The sequence below is a fragment of the Petromyzon marinus genome, chromosome 17 (assembly GCF_048934315.1).
Source record: "Petromyzon marinus isolate PM22_M1 ecotype Great Lakes invasive population chromosome 17, UKy_Petmar_22M1.pri1.0, whole genome shotgun sequence".
NCBI classification, from domain to species: Eukaryota; Metazoa; Chordata; class Hyperoartia; order Petromyzontiformes; family Petromyzontidae; genus Petromyzon; species Petromyzon marinus.
In genome coordinates, this window is record NC_133683.1 from 10,781,224 (window position 1) to 10,804,307 (window position 23,084).

General features: G+C 54.6%; 2 protein-coding genes across 14 annotated transcripts in view; one reads left to right on the forward strand and one right to left on the reverse strand.

The window, feature by feature from the left end:
• HECTD1 (HECT domain E3 ubiquitin protein ligase 1) overlaps nt 1-3,334 on the forward strand; it is an 89,166-nt gene extending 85,832 nt beyond the window's left edge. For all 13 annotated transcript variants that reach the window (XM_076067608.1, XM_076067606.1, XM_076067609.1 and 10 more), the window contains 2 exons: nt 50-194; nt 1,518-3,334. In XM_076067608.1, the coding sequence (XP_075923723.1) occupies nt 50-194; nt 1,518-1,655 (283 nt within the window). In that variant the 3' untranslated portion in view covers nt 1,656-3,334. The remainder of the gene's footprint in view (nt 1-49; nt 195-1,517) is intronic.
• Nucleotides 3,335-7,821: 4,487 nt separating this feature from the next.
• NPAS4 (neuronal PAS domain protein 4) lies at nt 7,822-22,478 on the reverse strand (the record flags this gene model as incomplete). Its single annotated transcript, XM_076067747.1, has 8 exons — nt 17,346-22,478; nt 15,575-16,695; nt 13,733-13,905; nt 12,747-12,846; nt 11,925-12,285; nt 10,259-10,368; nt 9,771-9,900; nt 7,822-9,271 (listed from the first exon to the last, which is right to left on the reverse strand). Coding segments are annotated over exons 2-8 (2,628 nt in total), but the record flags the coding sequence as incomplete, so codon positions are not given.
• Nucleotides 22,479-23,084: the final 606 nt, after the last annotated feature.

The window sequence follows — 23,084 nt, forward strand, 5'->3', positions numbered from 1 at the left end:
CCCGGTTATCACGCGCGTTTGAACGTTGGCCCGTCCTCCCTCCTTGCAGCCCCGGCTTCCTCAGGTTTGTGAACGTGCTGTGCGGAATGTCGGCCCAAGAGAGGAAGGCGTTCCTCCAGTTCACCACCGGCTGCTCGTCGCTGCCTCCCGGCGGCCTCGCTAACCTGCACCCCCGGCTCACCATCGTGCGCAAGGTGAGTGCGCCGGGAGAGCCCATTGGCTAGGACGGGGGTCGGCAACAAACCATTAAAGGAAGAAGAGGCATTTTGTTTTTGTCTTTGACCAAGAACTGTTTGAGAGCCGCGTCACCAGCAGAGCTACCTGGTACACGGACGCAAACGCAGCGGGTATACGGCAGGTGACAAACAAATTCCGATTTAAATAAACAAAATGGGTGATGGCATTAACTGCGTCGATTTCGTGTATTTTCCCCTCGCTTGTTATTTAACAATATAGTTTGACTGTACATTTTGTCGTTGCCAAGACGTTCCGTAGTGACCCATTCCCTGCTATAATGAATCAAAAAATCTTTACTTTAAATTATAGTTAAGCTTCAGGCAATCTGCGGCTCCTGGGCTAGGACGATGGGGCGCCAAGGTGGCCAGGAGACTCCATCTCCATCGCCCTGTGCACGGGAGTTCGTGGGTTCGATCCCGACCCTGACGATGCACCGATGCAGGTTTTTCCCCCGCAAAAGCGCACAGAAAGCGAAACCGCACGACCACGGCTGCCTGCCGAGTAGCCGTGCGTCCAGCGCCGACCGCGAGGCCACCCGCTCCAAATGGAGAGCGTGAAACGCTCCTAGCCACCGCGGCCGAACGATCGGTGACATAAGCTCATCCATTGCCAGCTGACGGGCCTATTTAGACACAAGGTCCCTTTTTCCCGAGGGAGAATTTCGATTCATTACTACAACATGGGCGCCACGGTGGCGAGATGTTAACTACCTCGCCTGGTATTCAGGAGGTCGTGAGTTCGATCCCGACCTTGACGCCTGCTGTTTATTTGGAGATTGCGCGTCTGTCTCCCTGTGGTTGCGTGGATTTTCTCCGGGTCCTCCGGTTTTCCCCTCCATATAAAGAATCAACGTGTGTTTATCGTATTTGGCTGCTGTAAACTTCCACATGATAGACCACTTAGTTGCGCTATCGTTTGTGACAGCCAGGTCACTTGTGCAATAGAGCTATATTGGCTTAGTGGGCCTTACCTGGTGAAATAAAACTAGCTTGTAGTTGTATTTGTTAATTGGAATAACTACCATGATCATCATCATTCATCCAAATAAAGGCAAGACGTTAACTAAAACCTCACTTTTTTCACTTGAACCAATGGGTCGATGCCCACCTTCACTGGCACACCGTGACCCAGTAGTCGTGAAATTCCACATTCCTACGGCCCCGAGTCTCTCCGTCGGACAGCCGCCGCCACCGCCGCCACCCACCCGCACTTCTTCACCCCCCCGTGGGCCTGTTGTCTTTCTCACGAGAGCCGTGCGTCGTCTGTGCTTCCGTGCGCAGGTCGACGCGACGGACGGCAGCTTCCCGTCGGTGAACACCTGCGTCCACTACCTCAAACTGCCCGAATATTCGTCAGAGGAAATCATGCGGGAGAGGCTTCTGTCGGCGACCATCGAGAAGGGTTTCCATCTCAACTGAGGGGAGGGAGGGGGGGGTGCGTGTACATGGCGGAGGTGGTGGGGAAGGGGTCATCATCGATGCAGTAAAGAAAGAGGTTGGGGGGGGGGGCGTGGTGGGGAATGTGTATCTCTGGTGAAACTCCTGCTGTAGGATTCCTGTATCGATAGCTGTTGCCCTGGGCTTGCTCGTCACGAGTATTTCTCAACGCAGTCCAAGCCTGAACGTTTGAACGGCAATACAGGCTGCGTGCACACGCCCACCGTTATGTGTATGACACTCGCCTTCTGCTATAAAGAATTGAGGATTGTTCACCGCTTGTTTCTCGGTATCGTTATCTGGGATTGCCAAGTCCCTTTTAATCACGCATTCTTGCCGTTTGTTTAGTTTACATTAGACGTCGTAATTTAATCACGAAATTGTTTCCTTCAAAAAAAGTAAAAAGTGCCTCCATACTCAAAAATATTTGAGCACTTGGGTGGTTTTGAGTCTGCGGTGGTAACTCCACGTTTCTATGACAGGAGACCATCTGCTTATCGGATGACCACTGTTGTTTTCCCACAATGTGGTGGTATTTCTTTTTATTGACCTGGCTTCAGAAGTAGAAGGTTGACGACGACGATGGAAAATTAAATTGGTGGAACATCCTGATGCAAGACTTTAAGGAAAGCCTTGAGGCTCAGTGGTGAGGCCTTCCTCCTGTACCTAATGTCAAAGAGCTTGTAAAGTCACGGTGTGTTTGTGGTCACGTGAGCATTTGGAGTGGCCTGGAGCCGGTGGTAGCAATCAGACACGCTCAGGTTGAGCGTTCGTATAGCTACGCGACAAGCGCTCTTGGCTGTCCACAATAAGGGCGCCACGGTGGCGAGGAGATGTTAACTCCCTCGCCTGGTATGCAGGAGGTTGTGGGTTCGATTCTGACCCTGGCACCTGCTGTATATTTGGAGTTTGCGTGTTCTTCCCGTGGTGGCGTGGATTTTTTATCCGGATCCTCCGGTTTTTCCCTCCACATTTAGAATAAATATGCGTTTAGAGTATTTGGCTGCTATAAATTTCCACTTGATAAGCCACTTAGTTGAGCTGTCATCTGTGGCCAGGTCGCTCCTGCAAAAGAGCTACATAGGCTCAGTGGGCCTTACCGAGTAAAATTAAAAATAGTTTTAATTAATTTGGTACGTATTATTTCAACCCCCAGAGGTGCATTGGCAATAAGGCCGAGTTGATCCCAGATCTAGGATTTGACCTTGTGACCGACCTCTTCCCGTTGCGAGTCGAGACCTCTACCGCGGAACCGACGCAATTCAAATGTTTTTTTTTTCCGTTGCGCGGTGGCGCCACCAGCCGCGGCACCACCGTGCGTGCCTGTGAATTCTGTTCCACGCTGGTCGCAGTGCGAGCCGGTGATTAGGGGCTCGGCCTCCGCCGTCTCGTTATCTCGACGTTGAGAAGACATCCACATCGGCGAGTACGGCGGCGTATTAAAACTAGGATAGCTAACACGAATGCAGTGACCTCAAATGCACAATAAAAAGCGTGACGCCCCAACGTATATTCTCACACGAACGGTCAGAACAGTATCAGTCGTTTGGGCTTTTTTGCCGCAACACTCGCATGTGTTTTAAGAATGGTGGTAACTGATTTGCATTTCGTTGACAGTGGGATTGCTGTATTTTGTCAGCAATAAACTACTTTAACGTGTTCTTTTCCGTCCGATTTTGTGCCGTTTGTGAAAGAGAGTAGCATTTGGATGTGTGATTTTCGTCTAAATAACGACTGCCACCTCAAGATGCCCGAATATAACGGTGGGACAAGGGACGGCCTGGGGCGGCACGGAGGCTTTTCTTTGGCGGCCCTGGTGTTTACTCTAACCGCCGGCGTCTTCCTCCTCCAGCCACCATCACCCAACGCTCTGCCGCGCGTGGGTAGCGCGGTGTCACAAAACCGCGCCCGTCCGGAAACAAAAACATTATTTGGTTAAGCTGCTGCTGCTGCTGCTGGGTTGGCACGGGTGCACAGCCGCAATTAACAACAAAACTAGACGCATTCGTCAAATAACACCGTGCCGGAAACGTCACCTTATTTATTATTATTATTATGGGGCCCACAGTGTTATTGATGAATGTGTTGACCTGGACATATAGGTCATGCCCTTCTAGAGAGATTCTCTGGCGGCTGCAGGTGTGGCCTGATGGGGACAACTAAGCAGGTGGTGGCGCCTCCTGCCCCATTCCCACTGGCCACATGCATGCCGCGCTTGTGCAGGGCGCTTGCGCGGTACAGGGATGGCTTTCCCGCCGTCTATTTGCCGTGCCGAACCAGAACCAAGCCGTGATATACACGCTGGTCTCTAAATCAAGGCATCTAAATATGACTCGTGGGGGGGGGGGGCGCTGGGCTAACACCACATTCGTTGCTCGTGGGTGTGTGGCGAGGACGTGGCATCGCCGCATTCGCCTGCACCCATCGGCGCTCGTTTGCCGCGGGCGACGTCGGCAGTGCAACTCCTGCAGCGGAATAGCGGACCTGGCCTCTCGAGCTGCGTCGGGGTGGCTCGGTTGCGCAGTGGAAAAAGGTTTCGGGGCCCCTCCAAGACCCGGATGCTCGGGGGTTGTGTAAGCGTGGCCTCAATTAGGCGATTTGGCTGCATTTGGGCCCTTTGGGTTACGGTTAGCATGCCGTTGCTCTCAAAATGCGATGCAACACCGACAATTAAAACGAGCAGTCTTGCATCACGCATGCTTGTTCATAATATATAATGTTTATTTCGATCCGTCACCATGTGGCAATACATATAAATATACGATATCCACGATAATCTGTCAACAAAAAAATATTCGATAGTCCGTAATAGTCTTTTTGGGTATACATTTACACTTTTTTTTTACAAAAAATATATCTTATCACGAAGAACTATTTAACACGGAGGCAAGTTGTGAGTTTTGCTTATTGGGTCGATGCACGGCCCTCGGCCATCGGGTTAGTCTTCTTCACGAAGTTCGAATTCACCTGACCGCTCCGAACGGCTGTCCACAAAATATTTCCGCTCGGGCGCACAAACGAGCGACGCCTTTGGCAAATGCGGCCTCTGGAGCTGAACCAGCGGCCGCCAGCTGGCCAGCCCACAGCGGGACGTGAAAATGCACGAGGTTAACCCAACAACTTCACTTGTACGCTACGAAGCCCTTGGGTCGCCCCACATTCTCGCGACGTCAAGACTCGCCTCGGAGGAGTCGCTCGCGGCACTTGCGTTTCATTGCAACCGAATGGCGTACGGAGGGATGTGTCAATCGGCCGAAACGATCGAAAGCGGTTCGAATGTTTTGAACGCGTCAAACTTATACGCACTGTCATGGAAAAAATTGGAGATCCCCACATTGCCACGGGAAAGGGGTGTCCAGTCTCACCAGCCCACCAAGTGTTAACTTCACACTCACGCACAATGCTATCAATCCTGTAAGGATGAGTAAACAAATTACTTGGTGGTGGTGGTGATGCTGCTGCTGAGTCGGCAGTGGTGCACAAATAACAAAAACCCATGGACGCATTCCGTGTCAACAACAACAACAACACTGTGTGGCCTTAAAGGGCGTAATGTATAATCTGCGACATTTTGGGCAATGGCCCTTGCTTCATAGCACGTAGTTGATGCGCTAAGGCCAACGTGTTTGATGATCATGATGATAAGGTCGGATGGCGAGCCGACCTTCGTACCAGGATTAGAACTTTTACAAACGGCGAGCGGAGCCCTCGCGCCGTGCTACGGCGCTACCCCCCCGAAGCAGGGCGAATCGGGAATCGGAAAGTTGATTTCAACTGGAGGAATCCGATAAGCTATGAAGCGCTCTTTGTTCACAGGTGTCCAGTAGGCGAGCCGCGTGTGCGAGCGTGTGAACCCGCCACCGTCACCGTCACCGCCACCGTCACCGCCACCACCACCGTCACCGCCACACTCCCCGAACAGCGGAGAGAGACGACAAAGCGCTATCCGATAGCGACCTCCCCGCTCCGGGGCTTGGCGTCTACGGTGCCACGCAGCAGCAGCAGCAGCAGCATCTGTTCGAGGGCGGGTTTTTTTTTATTTATAGTTTTTCAAATAAATAAATCCTTGAAAATATTTCAATACGATTTGTTAATGCGTTTTTATATATACACACACGTTTATGCATGTATATTAAAAAGTTAAGCATTAAATTCGGTTGACCGTAGAGTTCTATACACGTGCGTAAATCGCACGGTTCGTTCGCAGCGCGTATACGCCACGTGTCGACTGGCCTCTCAATCGAGTGCCAAACGAATCCAGCGTGTCGGGGCACGTGTGTGCGTGCGTACGTATGCGGCCACAATAATCAGGGTATCTCATATTATACATACGTCTTGCGTACTTTCATCCAGCAGTGGACTGACAAACGGTGTCAATTACTATGTACATACTGCACATATTGACACAATCCGCTTTGTGTGTGTGTGTGGTTTTGTTGCAGTAGAACTTGCACAAAGACTATAAAGACAAACGGTCACACACACAATATATTCCCTGTTTAAGTCTTGAACTGCATAGTAGGGGATGCAATGGCCGACAGCGATCGCCTAGACAAAAGATTCCCCAGTTCATGGGAGAGAATTACGCCAGAGCGGTTTTGTAATCCGCACTGCTTTCCCAGGAGCTGGGCTCATTCCCCAGCCACGGGTGACATCTGTGGGCAAGCGGCGTCTTGGACTCACCCTGGGCCTCTGCTAAATCGACTTCAGCCTTAACCGAGTACTTAAAGCGGCGGGCGTGTAAAACTTCAACACCGTGGAGGCAAAGGCGGCCGGGCGTGAATGGTGCTGGCAACGTCTAAATGGGTGCTCACTAACGTCGCTTGCCCACCCTTACGCAGCCTACGAAAACACAACCACCGCACGCACAGCTCGCAATGTACACAAAGACGCAGCACACGCACACACACACGTACGTACATACGTACAGACAGGTCCCTATTTCCCTAACCAGAAACTACTGTTTCCAGGGCACAGGGATAAAACCGGTGTCTGCTAGTCCATGGCAATATGCCATACTCCACAGCCTGTAAGTCAAGAGACTTATTTCAGAATGGTCGTTCCTTTGGGCTTCCACCTGGAACGATAAAGAAGAAAAAAAACAGGAATTAGTATTGTCAGTATTATTGTCTGAAAACAGAAGACCTTTTTAAGAGGTAACAACAGCACCGACACGTGACATCACGCACACCGATCGACCTCTATGGGGGACGAATGTGGACTGAACTCGTCACCCGTCGGCGTTTGTCGAGTTTTCTTTGCCCGCACGTCTGCGCGATTCAATTTGACTCTCGCGTGCCACGCTAAATGCATCGAACCACGCGGACGTTGCCACTTGAGTCCCCAGTTTTTATCTGTCGGCGGATCCGGCTGAATCGCCTCGACCACCCCGTCGTAAAACCCTCCTCCACCCGACACGGGCCCATTAATAAAGTTGTCACGTGAACAACAAATGAAGTGAATATCTCAGTGGGCTTTACCTGGTAAGATCAAAAATGGTTTGCTGTTATTTTAATATTTTTTAAAAGTGATTTGTTTACATTGCCTACACTTTGCTCCCCTATCGTGTTGTTGTATTGTTTGTTGTTGTAACATTCTGACCCGCCCCTACTGGACATCTATGAAAAAAGAGCTTTATAGCTCATCGGATTCCTCCAGTACAAATATTTCCATTCTGCATCAGCACCACCGGTAGTGCTGTTGTTGGTGAGCATCGTCACAACATTTAACAATTGTTTGCGGACGTTTCGCTGGTAAGTTACAATCAGCATCATCAGGCAGTTGCCAGAATTGTGAAAATGTCCTCCAGGTCTTGGGCCTTGAATAGGGCGTGCGATGTCACGGTAACGGTAACATCCGCCAATGTGTGTCGCGAACCCTTTTGCGACGCGAGTGTTCGGATCTCTCTCGAGAGCGCGGTTGAAATACAGCTCTCGAATGACAACCAATCTAAGAACCCCCCCTACCCCGCTCTGAACGTTTCCCAGAATCCTCGCGACCGGACGAGTGGCTGACCTGGCGCGTGGTGCGGCGAGCTGCCCTCGGCGAGTTGATACAACTCAGACGCACGAAGCCCAAAACACGGGGAGCTCGCTGCAGCGGCCTGGGGCTCCTCGACAACGCACGGCCCACCCGACCCCTCCCCTCCCCCGCCTCCTCCTCCTCCTCCTGCCGACATGATTCCCGCGACCCCCTCCTCCTCCACCGCCGCCGCTTCATTCTCCTGCAGGTCCACGATGTCCTTGAGCAGAGCGTCGAACACGACCTCTCGGTCGACGGATGACGACGAGGGGCCCTCTTCCAGCTCGGGCACTATGGAGAAGTCCAGACTCCTCCAACGCTTGCAAGGTGGCGGCGGCGGCAGCAGCAGCGAGGGGGGCGCACTGCCGCCGCCGCCGCCGCCGCCACCGCCTATGCCGACTCCGGCGAGCTCCCCGGAGCAGTCGGTCTGCGTCTCCCGCCACCCGGAGCGAGTCTCGGGGAGAGAGGAGCTGCGGCCCGACAGGAAGAGCCTCGTGTGCGACGCTTTCAGCTCCTCGCCCTCCTGCCTCTGAGTCCCTCTGCCGCCGCCGCCGCCGCCGCCGGCGGCGCGCATGTACGAGTCGAAGGTCTCGGCCAGCGTGCTGATCTGCCGCGCGAGCACGTTGATGTGCTCCCTCTCCGCCTCGGAGTACGCGTGGGGGCCGCGGGTGGCGTGCGGCGCGCCCGGCGCTCGCCGCCCGCCCCCGAAGGTGCTGATGGGCGGCAGGGAGCGGCACGAGGCCACGGCGGAGGTCAAGGGGCTGTCGGGCGTGGGGGGCAGCTGATCGTACACACCGGGGCTCGGCGAGGGCGGCACGAAGCTCTGCTGGCGGGCGGCCACGTCGCACGGGTTGAACAGGAAGGTGGAGGCCTTCTCCGGGGTGTAGGGCGGCGTGCACTGCAGCCCGCCGGGCGACGACTCCGGCTGATGCTTCGCGCTTGCCAACATTCGCTCGCTCCACACTGGGGTCTGGAACTGATGCTGCTGCTGCTGGTGGTGATGATGATGATGAAGTTGAGGACGAATCTTCCGCAGGGGCTGGGGCGGACAGTAGAGCCCCATCTCGGGGTGGTGGCGCGTGGGGTTCGCGATGTCCTCGGACCGCTTGCGCTTCCTGCAGCCGGGCAGGCCGACCTCCAAGGTGCGCAGGATCTCGGCGACGTCGGGGGGCGAGGAGGAGGAGGAGGAGGGGGCGGCGGCGGTGGCCGTGCAGGGCGCCGCAGTCTGATGAGGAACCGGGGAGGCCACGAGCAGCAGTGACGCCGCGGTGGAAACGACGGACGACGTCTCGACCTGGTGCCCCGTGAGCTGCACGCTCAGCGGTTCCGCCATCGTCTCCGCCAACGTCTCCGACAGCGTGTCCACCAGCGTGTCCACCAGCGCGTCCACCAGCGTGTCCGCCAGCGTGTCCGCCAGGGGCTCCATCAGCGGGGCCGCCACGTCGACGCCCGCGGGGCCGATCGGCGGCTCTTCCAAGGCGTCCGCCGATGGCCCGAAGCCGCCGTGGAATGGGCCCAACGCGACGGGACGCGGGGCCAGGCCGACGGCACCACGGAGGTTCGTGGCCTCCGCCTCGCTGCAAGAGGAGGAGGGCGCGCAGGGGCGGGGGGGGGGGGTGCCGTCAGTCGCGTTGATGGGCCCGCGGGGCAGCATACGGCCCACGGCCATGGCCACGCGAGGCCCGCCACTTCAAAAACGCCCCACAAACTACGCTCATCTGCAGCTGGTGTGGTGTGTAAACATTGTCATTGGGGATAACAAAGGCTGTCGGGCATGGTGCTGGCCACCAACCCCCTTGTGTATCGTGCCGGCCTTCATAGGTGCTCGCGAACAGCACTTCAGCCCTCGCCCCAACAGTCTGTTAAGCCTTTACGGGGGACCTTTGTCTTTGTGTGTGCGCGTGTGTGCCTTTGACTTGTGTAAATGCCTCCTTTGCTCGCCACAGGTTACTTTCAAAGTCCTATTCGGCTCTCGATGATCAAAATGTTCCCCGCCTTTGACTCAGTGGAAGTCAGAATGGATACCGGCGTGGAAGAGATCAAGAGCACCGCGGTTTGATGATGTGCAGCTCTCACCTGATCATGAGGTTGTCGCAAAATATGACGTCGTCTTGCAGCTGAGCTGTCACCAGGACCCAGCTGCAGTCCCCGCTCTTCCTCTGCAGCCGAACGATCATCCGCGCCTCACACGAGTCGCGGCTCTGAACTGAACGAGAGGAAATGTACAATCCCAGAGTTAAATAGGTCAATAAATCAGACATGGCTCATTCCAATGGCAGCTTAACCGTAACACTGACCCACAGCCTTAACACTGACCCACAATATCAACACTGACCCACAGCCTCAAAACTGACTCAGCTTTAATATCGACTCACAGCCTCAACACTGACGCACAGCCTCTACACTGACCCACAGTCTCAACACTGACCCAAAAGCCTCAACATTGACCCACAGCCTCAACACCAGGACAGAGCCCTGTTTTGATAGTGAGACACAGTGCCCGGTTGGTCACTGCTGCTGTGACGGGTCCCAATCCCTCCGTGTGGTGACCGTGGAGGGCTCACCCAAAATGCTGTGCTGGGAGGTGGCGTGGGCCACGTCCTCTGGGTGCAGGAGTTGGTACCACGACTTCCCCACGAGCTCCTGGGCCTCGTACTCCAGATGGTACACCACGCTGCGACAGAGCCACACCACGCCAGGTCACACACCAGGCCAGGTCACACACCACGCCAGGTCACACACCACGCCAGGTCACACACCAGGCCAGGTCACACACCAGGCCAGGTCACACACCAGGCCAGGTCACACACCACGCTGCGACAGAGCCACCCCACGCCAGGTCACACACCACGCCAGGTCACATGCCACGCCAGGTCACACACCAGGCCAGGTCACATGCCAGGTCAGGTCACACGCCACGCCAGGTCACACACCACGCCAGGTCACACGCCAGGCCAGGTCACACACCAGGCCAGGTCACATGCCAGGTCAGGTCACACGCCACGCCAGGTCACACACCACGCCAGGTCACATGCCACGCCAGGTCACACACCACGCCAGGTCACACACCACGCCAGGTCACACACCACGCCAGGTCACACACCACGCCAGGTCACACACCACGCCAGGTCACACACCACGCCAGGTCACACACCACGCCAGGTCACACACCACGCCAGGTCACACGCCAGGCTAGGTCACACACCAGACCAGGTCACACACCAGACCAGGTCACACACCAGGCCAGGTCACACACCAGGCCAGGTCACACACCACGTCAGGTCACACACCAGGCCAGGTCACACACCACGTCAGGTCACACACCAGGCCAGGTCACACGCCAGGTCACACACCACGTCAGGTCACACACCAGGCCAGGTCACACGCCAGGCCAGGTCACACACCAGGCCAGGTCACACGCCAGGTCACACACCACGTCAGGTCACACACCAGGCCAGGTCACACGCCAGGCCAGGTCACACACCACGTCAGGTCACACACCACGTCAGGTCACACACCACGTCAGGTCACACACCACGTCAGGTCACACACCAGGCCAGGTCACACGCCAGGTCACACACCAGGCCAGGGTGTGTGTGTAGCAGTGTGTATTTGTGAATGTATGAGTGTATACCGGATGGTCCGAAAGCCAGGACAGATAGGGTGTTTACTTTATTTTCACATTGGCATTAAAACATTCTTAATTGTTTCTTCTTTAAGTTAATGTTTAATCTATTCGCATTATCAACATCTATTTTCTCTTCTTCCTCTTCAGATGACATTTACAAAACTCGATCAGGAACTCCGAATGAATGCAGACAAATAAAGAATTTATTCACGTTAAAATATTTAAAAAGTCCTAAATTAATTTCAAAAGAGAACTCATGCATGCATTAATGTTAATGCATGTCAGTTTGATCATTTGTTAAAATAAATATAATAAACCTACGTGTCCTGACTTTAGGGCCACCCTGTATATATATTATGTGTTAAAAAAAATGTTTAACACAGTTGCTTAGCACAGGGCCCAATGGCCCAACACGTCACGCGGCCAGCAACAAACGGCACCGACGTCAACGATTGTAATCGACAAAGAGTACGCAACAACAACAACAACACGTTTGTCGGATTGAGCGAAGGTTATTTGTCGAAGGATCTCGGCAACGAGAGACGATGATCGGTGGGGAATCCCCAGAATGTGCGTACCTCCGCCTCATCCTCCTCTCTCACCTGCGCTCGGCGGAGATCCAGCGCATGTCTCGAGAGTGACTGGACGCGAAGCCATTCTCCTGCCACCGCTGCTGCGGCTGCGGCTGTAGTAGCTGCTGCTGCTGCTGGTGGCCGTGGGGAGACGACGACGACGAGGAGGAGGAGGAGGCGGCGGCGGCGAGGCGACTTCGCAGCTGAGAGCCGGCGGCATTGACGTCCTCGGCCGGGCAGCACAGCAGCCACAGGAGCTGCCGCCGCTGCTGCTGCTGCCACGCGCAGCCCGGCGGGGCGGGGGCCGAGCGCGAGCGCACGGCAAGGGCGCGGTTGGAGCCCTGCCGGCGGAGCGCCCTCGCCGTACTCACGCGGCACACGAAGGAGACCTCTGCGTGCGAGGGAGGGCGAGGGAGCGGAGGCGCAGCGGTTAGCGCGCTCTGCGCCCACGAACCCGGAGGGAACAGAGTTCACTATTCCCGCTCGCGGCCAACAACACTGGTGACGATTATATTATCTGAACCGGTCCTGGGCTTCCTCACTTAGGTCGACTCAGCCGTCAAATGAGTCGCTGGTGCGGTGTGTTGTAAACAACGCCAACTGGGGAGACGAAAGCGGTCGGGCGTGGTGATGGCCACCGACCGTGCTGTCGAACAGCACTTGCCCCCAACAGTCTGTTAAGGCTATCGGGGGGAAACTTTGTCTTTGTTTGGTCGTGATGATGATGATGGTGATGATGGTGGCGGTTTTGAAGGCGGTACTCGAGATGATTGATGGCAATGATCATGAGGATGAAGTTTATAGCATTGATGATGATGATGATGACGATGATGACGATGGTCGCTCTCTCACCTGTGCACTCGCCGTGCCCCTGCAGCTTGGCCTGCACCTGCGCCCGGTCCTCCTCGTCGACGATGTCGTAGAAGCTGTCCCCCTGTGCGACCAGGTCCACCTGAACGGGTTAGAGCAGCCGCGACGGTCAGCATCTCGCTCCACCGATCCACAGGTCACACGGGTACCATTGGTAGAATGGGTCACGTGGGTTACGGAGGTCACATGGGTTACGGAGGTCACATGGGTTACGGAGGTCACGTGGGTTACGGAGGTCACATGGGTTACGGAGGTCACGTGGGTTACGGAGGTCACATGGGTTACGGAGGTCACATGGGTTACGGAGGTCACACGGATCACTCGGGTCACAAGGGTCACAGGGTCAGGTGTGGTGACTTATGCTGGTGATGGTGATACCTATGGCTTATGCCGCTCATGAAAATCATGTCGATAGTGCTGACGATGATACTAACACTGTTGTTGCTGCTGCTGCTTCTGCTGACGATGACGCAAATTACGACACTCAGAATAGGTTTACCCTTTGTGCCAATAAAACAGGTGATGTTCGGATGTTCAGACAGCAAATAGAAACCTTTTGGAAGGCATCAAGTCTGCATTAACCACACATGAAACGTCCAAAGAAACATGCTCCGATAAGAATGTACTGGCATTGTCTTTGAAATCGATTGGGCTACGCCAGAGACGGCAACCTTCTGTATGACCCAGTCTCTCTCACGGGTGCTCGGCCAGAGAACGTCGAAAGGGCGAACAGTGCAATAGATACCTTGCAAAAGGTTTCTCTCTGGTGTTTTAAACATCGTAACACCTGTTTCATTGCCAGAAAGGGTAAAAACCTATTCTTATTTTTCTTCATCATTTTGATACTGTCAAAATGGTATCCCATAGATATGATGATAACTCGTGCTCGATCTGGCGATGGAGAACGCGACGATGATAACGATGATGATGATGATGGCTCCTACACGTGAGGAAACGCGACGCCTCACCATGGAGTATCCCAGGACGTCGCTCACGTTGTCCGAGAGGTAGATGAGGCGTGCCTCCCGGGTCATCACGAGCACGAAGCCGGGCAGCGAGTGGCTCCATCCCGGAGCGACTGCCCCCCATGCAGAGTCTTCTCCATCTCCTCCAACTCGCCTCGCTCCTTCTCCGCTCCAGCCTTCTCCGTCAGCCAGAGGGAGGCATGGAATAGAGGGAAGGGGGGGGGGGTGAATAGCAGCACGTTGATATTTTTTTTCATTGAGATGGGCATTGACAAGCCAGCCGAGTCTGGCTGATTAAAGTGAACAGCAATTGAGTTTGTCATTATCATTGCCACCACCATGAACATCGGCATCACGACAATCGTAATCATGATACTCAAAATCACCAACACTGTCATCCTCAGCAGCATCATAATCACCACCACCATTAATCTGCTGTGGCCGATCATTTTCATTTGAAGACCACAATTATGCTGGATATGGCCCCTCACCTAAGCAATGTGGAATTTCCAGTCGGGTGTAATTACATTCGCGAACGGTGAGGAGAGCACCTCGCCACGTCAACAAACGTGGCCACGTGCCCTGCCTGGCTCGTCGCCGGCAGTGGGGGCCTGCCGACTTGCTCTCATCGCGGGTGACCTAAACTCGGATTCGAACTCATGTGCCCAGCTAGGCTGGCTTGTTGAGTGACTCTCACATCGCCAGTAGGTGCCCACTGAAGCACGCGGCCATAGTTACACGCTTAGCAAACGATATGCGAAGATTTATTGTGTACCCTGCATAGATTGCTGGGGCCAGTGCTGATAGCGAGCACCTACTTAAGGCTGAAACTGCACGCGAGGGGTGACGTCTCAATCACCGAGACCGGCCGCCTTTGTCTCCCCAGGGCTCACGTTTACCACACTGAAGCAGGTATTCATTGAAGGCTGAGTCGACCTATGGGGAGGCCCATCAGCGGTTCAAATATTCACCACTCGTTATTTGGTCGTGAGCGGGAATCGAACTCTGAATGCCGAGTTTGGAGTGAAGCACACTAACCACAGCACCACCGCGCCTCACACTTCCCATACACCCAATGCGTGCTCATCCTCGTGCGCATACCTCACCTACCAACACACGCGCCCCCCAAATTGTCATTTACACACGAACAATTACAAAGATCCTCCGTATAGCCTTAACAGACTGTTGGGGCAAGTGCTGTTTGCGAGCACCTCTGAAGGCCGGCACGGCACGCGAGGGGGCAGCGCCCGGCCGCCTTTGTCTCCCCAGCGGAGATGTTTACACACCGCACCAGGTACTCCTTTCAGATTGAGTCGACATAGGGGAGGAAGCCTAGGACCGGTTCAGATAATCGTCAATGGTGTTCGCCGTGAGCGGGAATCGAACTCAGGTGGCCGAGTTCGTATCGCAGCGCCCTAACCGCTACACTACCACTCCCATAGTTCACTCATGTACACACTCACAAATACAAAGGTATCCCCTATAGGCTTTCACTGACTGTAGGGGCAAGTGCTGTAAGCGAGGACCTATGAAGGCCGGCACGGCGCACGAGGGGGTGGGTGACCCAACACCTTTGCCCGGACGCCTTTGTCTTCCTCATGGCGATGTTTACACATCGCACCGGGTAATCGGTCAATGACGGCCGTGAACGGGAAATCGATCTGGGGTCGCCGAGTGTGGCCGCAGCACTGCGCCACCGCACCCACACCACACTCCGCTCGCACGCGTTTAGGGCAAGTTCTGTTAGCGAGCACTGAAGAGCACTCCGCTCTCACCGATACACTCGCTCACACTCACTTGCTCGCCACGCAAACTCACCCGCGCACACTCACCCCGCACACTCACCCGCAGGGAAGGCGAGTCCCCTCCGCGTGTACACGCACGCCAGCGCCATGACGTGCAGGTACGAGAGTCGAGCTTTGTCCGCATCACTCAGCGGCAGCAGCTCACGGATTCTCCGAATCTCGGCGTTGATCAGATCCCTGCGAGCCTTCGACGCGCCTTTGGTGGAGCGAGGCTGCTGCTGCTGCTGCTGGTGGTGGTGGTGCCTAACTGGAGGCGGCTCAGACTGCGGCGGTGAGTTCCCTCCTCCCGGCTGCGCTTGGATGGCCGTGGGCACAGTGAGAGCACCCGGAGGGGATCGGGCCATGGGGACTGCTGCGCTGGGAGCCCAGGTCTCCAGCAGCGAGGAGAACCTGGCGATGGAGACGGCGGTGGCGATGGTTGGTGGTGGTGGTGGCGGTGTTCGAAAGGAGGAGGTGATGGCGGGAGTTAAAGAGTGTGGGCAGGTGGTGGTTGGAGCTGTGGTGGTGTTATGATGCAAGGTAGTAGAGGCGGTGGTATTCGGGAGTTGGTGGTGGTATCATCGGCTGGTAGGTGGTGGTTGTGTAATTCAAGGTGTGGGTGGTGGTGCTATTATGAGGTAGTGGGTGGAGGAGGAGATGGTGGTGGTATTATTAGTTAGTGGGTGGTGGAGATGGTGGTGGTATTATTAGGTAGTGGGTGGTGGAGATGGTGGTGGTATTATTAGGTAGTGGGTGGTGGAGATGGTGGTGGTATTATTAGGTAGTTGGTGGTGGAGATGGTGGTGGTATTATTAGGTAGTGGGTGGAGGTTGTGCTATTATTAGGTAGTGGCTGGAGGCGGTTGCGCTAAGTTGAAGTTCGTGGGAGGCCGCGTTCAGCGAGGGGGACCAGGAGGGGACCCGCGGTCTACGCATTGGGGTCGGGGGAGGGGGTCTCGCGTGCAGCTGTCTCGATATCGATGATGCAGCTCCTTGCTCCGGGCTCGCGCGCTCGGCCGAGCTTTTATAGTGGGAGCCGCACGTGGGGATGTTGATGCTGCACGAGGAGTGGGTGGGAGGGGAGGGCGGGTAGAGGTGGGGAGTGAGCGAGGAATGACGAGAGAGCTGCTGCTACGTGGAGAGGACGGCTACGGGGCTGGGGGGGGGGGGGGCACGGCGCGAGCTGTGATTGTGGAGTGGGGGAGGTGAAGGAGTTAGGGATGCGGCAGGGCACGGGGTTGTGTGTGAATCGCGCCACCCATAGACCGAGAGGTGAGAGAGAGAGCGCAAATGATAAATCAGGTTCAGCGATTCCAGACCGCGGTCTCTTTTGCAAGGGAGACATGGGGCCGAAAGGCAAATGATGCGACAAGGAAGATTAAAAAAAAACCAGGTCGAGTGGTGGAAATTACACATTCCTATGGCAGGAATCGGAATATACCGAAAAAACCCGCTACATGGCACGCAAGCGTGTACAGAGAAGGTCCATGCAAGCCCCATCACCCGTGATCAAAATCACCATCATCACCAACATCATCACCAACATCATCATTATCGTAATTTCGCATTTGTCAAACAAGCACTCTCCCGGTGCAGGCTGTGTTACAACGCTCTTCTGTAACGTTACGACTCATCGTTGTTGTTGTGGTATGACATTTAAAATATAAGTGTACCCCGGTCATAATAACGTGGAATTGTACGCCGCTGGTTAAGACAGATCGCAGGACGCGGGCCAACAGCGCGGAGCTGTCCGTGGTGCTGAATGGGGCACGCGCACGGCATTGTCGTCAGCACAGGCTTGAAGAGTGCAAGGTCAGTGCTGTCAGCGAGCACCTATTTTGGTCGAAATGGCACGCGAGGAGCGGTGGTATGATCATCATCACGCCCGGCCGTCTTTGTCTTCCCGGCGCTGATCTGCACCGCGCCGCACGCGCTACTCTTGTAAAGCTGGGGAGAAACAGGCGCAGGTTCCGATAACCGTTTTGACTCTGCACAGCGCGAGAACCTCAATAACCACACACACGCGCGTATGCATAACGTGGATAGATATAACACACGCACGCAATTGCCCAAACACACCAACACACTGACAATGGCACAGACTGGCATGACTCATCCATAATAGAGGGTTTTTTTGGGGGGGGTTAGATCGCGTAAAACCAAAATCGCCAACTGGTAAGGGTTGTCACGTAAACAGAAACGTCGTACTCAGATTGTAAATGTTGTGGCTCGCCTCTCCAACACACCGGTTAGTGCTGTACTAGTGGCGAATTGGCCACGTTCTGTTTCTGTGACAACCCTTACTAGTTGGCTGTGTCGGGTGGTGGCGGGTTTTAACGACACATTTATATATTTACGCGATCTAACCTAAAAAAAACCCCTCTATTATGGTCGCGAAAGCCTACGTGTTAAATTGGTAAGATTCACACAATTGCATAAACACAACTCAGCCAACCACTGATCCATACACAACAAAGACGTACATATCAACACACACTCCATGACACCTACATGTACAATAAGTCATCAACACACACTGGCATGGTGGCATAAAAACGTGTACACACAGATACACATGATCACACACACACACTGACGAATCCACATGAATAGAACGATCCCCCGTATAGCCGTTAACAGACTATTGGGGCAAGTGCCGTCAACGAGAACCTATAAAGGCCAACAGGGCACACTAAGGAGTTGGGTGGCCAATACAGCGCCAGGTCACCTTTATCTCCCCAGTGCTGATGTTTACACACCGCACCAGGTACTCATATAAGGCTGAGTCGACCTAGGGGAGGCCCAAGACCGGTTCAGATAAGCGTCACCGGTGTTAGCCGTGAGGGGGAATCGAACTCAGGTCGCCGGGTGGGTAGCGCAGTGCACTAACCACTGCGCCACCGCTCCCTTAGCGATATACGCACAGACACGTGCCCTGTACACACGTGCGCGGTGTTTTGCTTTGCGAGCTCGCGTCTGTGTAGGTGTGAGCACGAGGGACCCAGGTCAATCAATACGACCTTTGACAGCAAAGAACCGTGGGCAGCTTGGCATGTTGCTGTCAGTTGCGAGATTTAGCACAAACAACAACAACAACATCAACAACTTCAGCGATAAACAGACACAGTAATAAAGACACGAGTCGGTGACCTGGGTTCAATTCCGAACCACGATACTGATTGTCTCTGGTGGAAATGTAAATATGAATGTAAGCTCGTGATGCCTTTAGGTCAACTCAGCCTAAATTGAGAACGTGGCGGTGCTGCTGCTGCTATGAACGTCATCGCCACTGGGGGAGACGAAGGCGGTCGGGCGTGGTGTGGCGGTGACCGCACCACGCTTTGATTAAGTACTTTGCTAACAGCAACCTGCGGAGTAGCAGCAGCAGCAGCAGTAGTCTGTATATCGATATAAGCAGGAGTCTTGAGCGGTAAGGTCTAGAGATGGTTTCTAAGGGGCAGGTGCTAAGAAAGTTGAAGTGGACTCTGCTGATTGTAGAGACCCCGAATATTACGACGCGGGGCGTTAATCGTTGAGTTTCACCGATAGCGCAGGGGCAGCAATGACGCCTCGACGCCTCGAGTCTTGAACCTATTTAAGGCTTCCGCAAAAAACACTGGATGGCTGATGTCCCTGGGCAGTGTAACGTGCTGGGGTGGGTGGCCAGCAGAACGCTCAGTCGCTTTAGTCTCTCCAGTGGCTGACGTTTACACACAACGCACCAGGTATTTATTTAAGGCTGAGTCGACCTAGGGGGAGGGGGAGGCACCCTACCGGTTGAGATATTCGTCACTGATGTTGTGGCTGTGAGCGGGAATCAAACTCGGGTGGCCGGGTTTGTGGTGCAGTACGCTGCCCACTGCACCACCACTCGCCCACACACTGACACAAAGATAAAGATCCCCCGTATAGCCTTTTAACAGACTGTTTGAGCAAGTGCTGTTTGCGAGCACCTATGATGGAAGACACACACATATATTTAGACACATACGTATCTTTAGACATAATATAGCTATGAATAGCATACGTATACAGTTCAGTTGTACTCAAAGGCATGCTCTATACGTACAAACCTACTAACATGTGTACATGTACATGCTTAGACAATTGAATACACATTTATATAGACATACACACATATTTAAAGATACCCAGACATACACGCAGCTTAACACACTGTTGGGGCAAGTGCTGTTAGCGAGAAATGACACACATACAGAGTTGGTGATGCTGTGGGTGCTGCGTTGGCAATGGTGCAGAAGCAAAGTTAATGGCAACATAGTCGCCGTTTCGGGAAATGGCCCTTCTTCATAGCACGTAGCTGCGGTGGTTCGGGTAATGAAGGACAATTTCCCGAAACGCAATTGTTATGTGTCTGTATCTCCTCACATTCACACACAGACAGACGTGTGTGTTTGTATAATACAGATATGGATGCATCAACACGCAGACAAACACAGTATAGACATTGACAATGATTCCCAACGTACAGCCTTAACAGACATGCAGATAGACATTGACAAGGACACAAAAGGCACACACACGCACACACCGAGAGACGTGAGTGAGTGCGTGTGTGTGGTGTGGGTCTCTGTACATACGCACACACCACACACACCATGCACACCACACACACCACACCGCACACACCGCACACACCACACACACACACCGCACACACCACACACACCACGCACACCACACACACCACACACACCACACACACCACACACACCGCACACACCACACACACCACACACACCACACACACCACACACACCACGCACACCACACACACACCACACACACCGCACGCACCACACACACCACGCACACCACGCACACCACACACACCACACACACTACACACACCACACACACCACACACATCACACACACACCGCACACACCACACACAAACACCGCACACACCATGCACACCACACACACACCACACACACACCACACACACCACGCACACTACACCACACACACACCACGCACGCCACACACACCACACACACTACACACACCACACACTACACACATCACACACCCCGCACACACCGCACACACCGCACACACTACGCACACCACACACACACCACACACACCACACACACACCACACACACCACACACACCACACACACTACACACACCACACACACCACACCACACACACCGCACACACCACACACACACACCACACACCCCACGCACACCACACACACCGCACACACCACACACACCGCACACACCGCACACACACCGCACACACCACACACACACCACACACACTACACACACACCACACACCCCACACACACACCACACACACCGCACACACCGCGCACACTACACACACCACACACACCACACACACCACACACACACCACACACACCACACACACACACACCACACACACACCACACACACACCACACACACACCACACACACACCACACACACCACACACACCACACACACACCACACACACCACACACACACAGCGCACACACCACACACAAACACCGCACACCCCATGCATACCACACACACCGCACACACACACCACACACACATACATCACACACACCACGCACACTACACCACACACACACCACGAACACCACACACACCACACACACCACACACACTACACACACCACACACACCACACACACCACACACACCACACACACCACACACACCACACACACCGCACACACCACACACACCGCACACACCACACACACACCACACACCACACCACACACACCACACACACCGCACATACCATGCACACCACACACACCGCACACACACACCACACACACACACACCACACAGACCACGCACACTACACCACACACACACCACGCACACCACACACACCACACACACTACACACACCACACACACCACACACATCACACACACACCGCACACACCACACACAAACACCGCACACACCATGCACACCACACACACACACCACACACACACCACACACACCACGCACACTACACCACACACACACCACGCACACCACACACACCACACACACTACACACACCACACACACCACACACACCACACACACCGCACACACCGCACACACCGCACACACCACACACACCACACACTACACACACCACGCACACTACACCACACACACACCACACACCACACACACACACTACACACACACCACACACACACACTACACACACACCACACACACACCACACACACCACACACACACCACACACACAGACACACCACACACACACCACACACACACCACACACACACCACACACACCACACACACCACACACACACTACACACACCACACACACACCCCACACATACACACCACACACACAGACACACCACACACACACCACACACACACCACACACACACCACACACACACCACACACACCACACACACACACCACACACACAGACACACCACACACACACCACACACACCACACACACAGACACACCACACACACACCACACACACACCACACACACACCACACACACCACACACACCACACACACACTACACACACCACACACACACCCCACACACACACACCACACACACAGACACACCACACACACACCACACACACACCACACACACACCACACACACACACACCACACACACCACACACACACACCACACACACAGACACACCACACACACACCACACACACACCACACACACACCACACACACCACGCACACCACACACACACCGCACACACCACACACACCACACACACACCACACACACCGCACACACCACACACACACCACACACACCACACACACCACACACACCGCACACACCACACACACCACACACACACCACACACACCACACACACCACACACACACCACACACACCACACACACCACACACACCGCGCGCGCGCCACACACAATCCCCCCGGTCACGTCTCGCTTTATACGGAGAGACGCGTGGGGGCTCCTCTCCTGTTGCCATGCGCCCCCCCTCCCTACGTCACCACGGGCGTCACTGCCTCTCGAGAGACCTCCGCAGGGTGGGAAATTGGGTGAGGGGGGGGGTTGATTCATTCACAATATTAAGAGGGTGGGGGGGGGGTGGTAGGGGTTGATTCATTCACAATATTAAGAGGGTGGGGGGGGGGTGGTAGGGGTTGATTCATTCACAATATTAAGAGGGTGGGGGGGGGGGCAGGGGTTGATTCATTCACAATATTAAGAGGGTGGGGGGGGGGCAGGGGTTGATTCATTCACAATATTAAGAGGGTGGGGGGGGGGGTGGTAGGGGTTGATTCATTCACAATATTAAGAGGGTGGGGGGGGGGCAGGGGTTGATTCAGTCACAATATTAAGAGGGTGGGGGGGGGGGCAGGGGTTGATTCATTCACAATATTAAGAGGGTGGGGGGGGGGAAGGGGTTGATTCATTCACAATATTAAGAGGGTGAGGGGGTGATGGGGGAGGAGTGTGGTGCGGGGGGGGGGGGTCTGGTGAGATGGGACGGGAAGGGAATT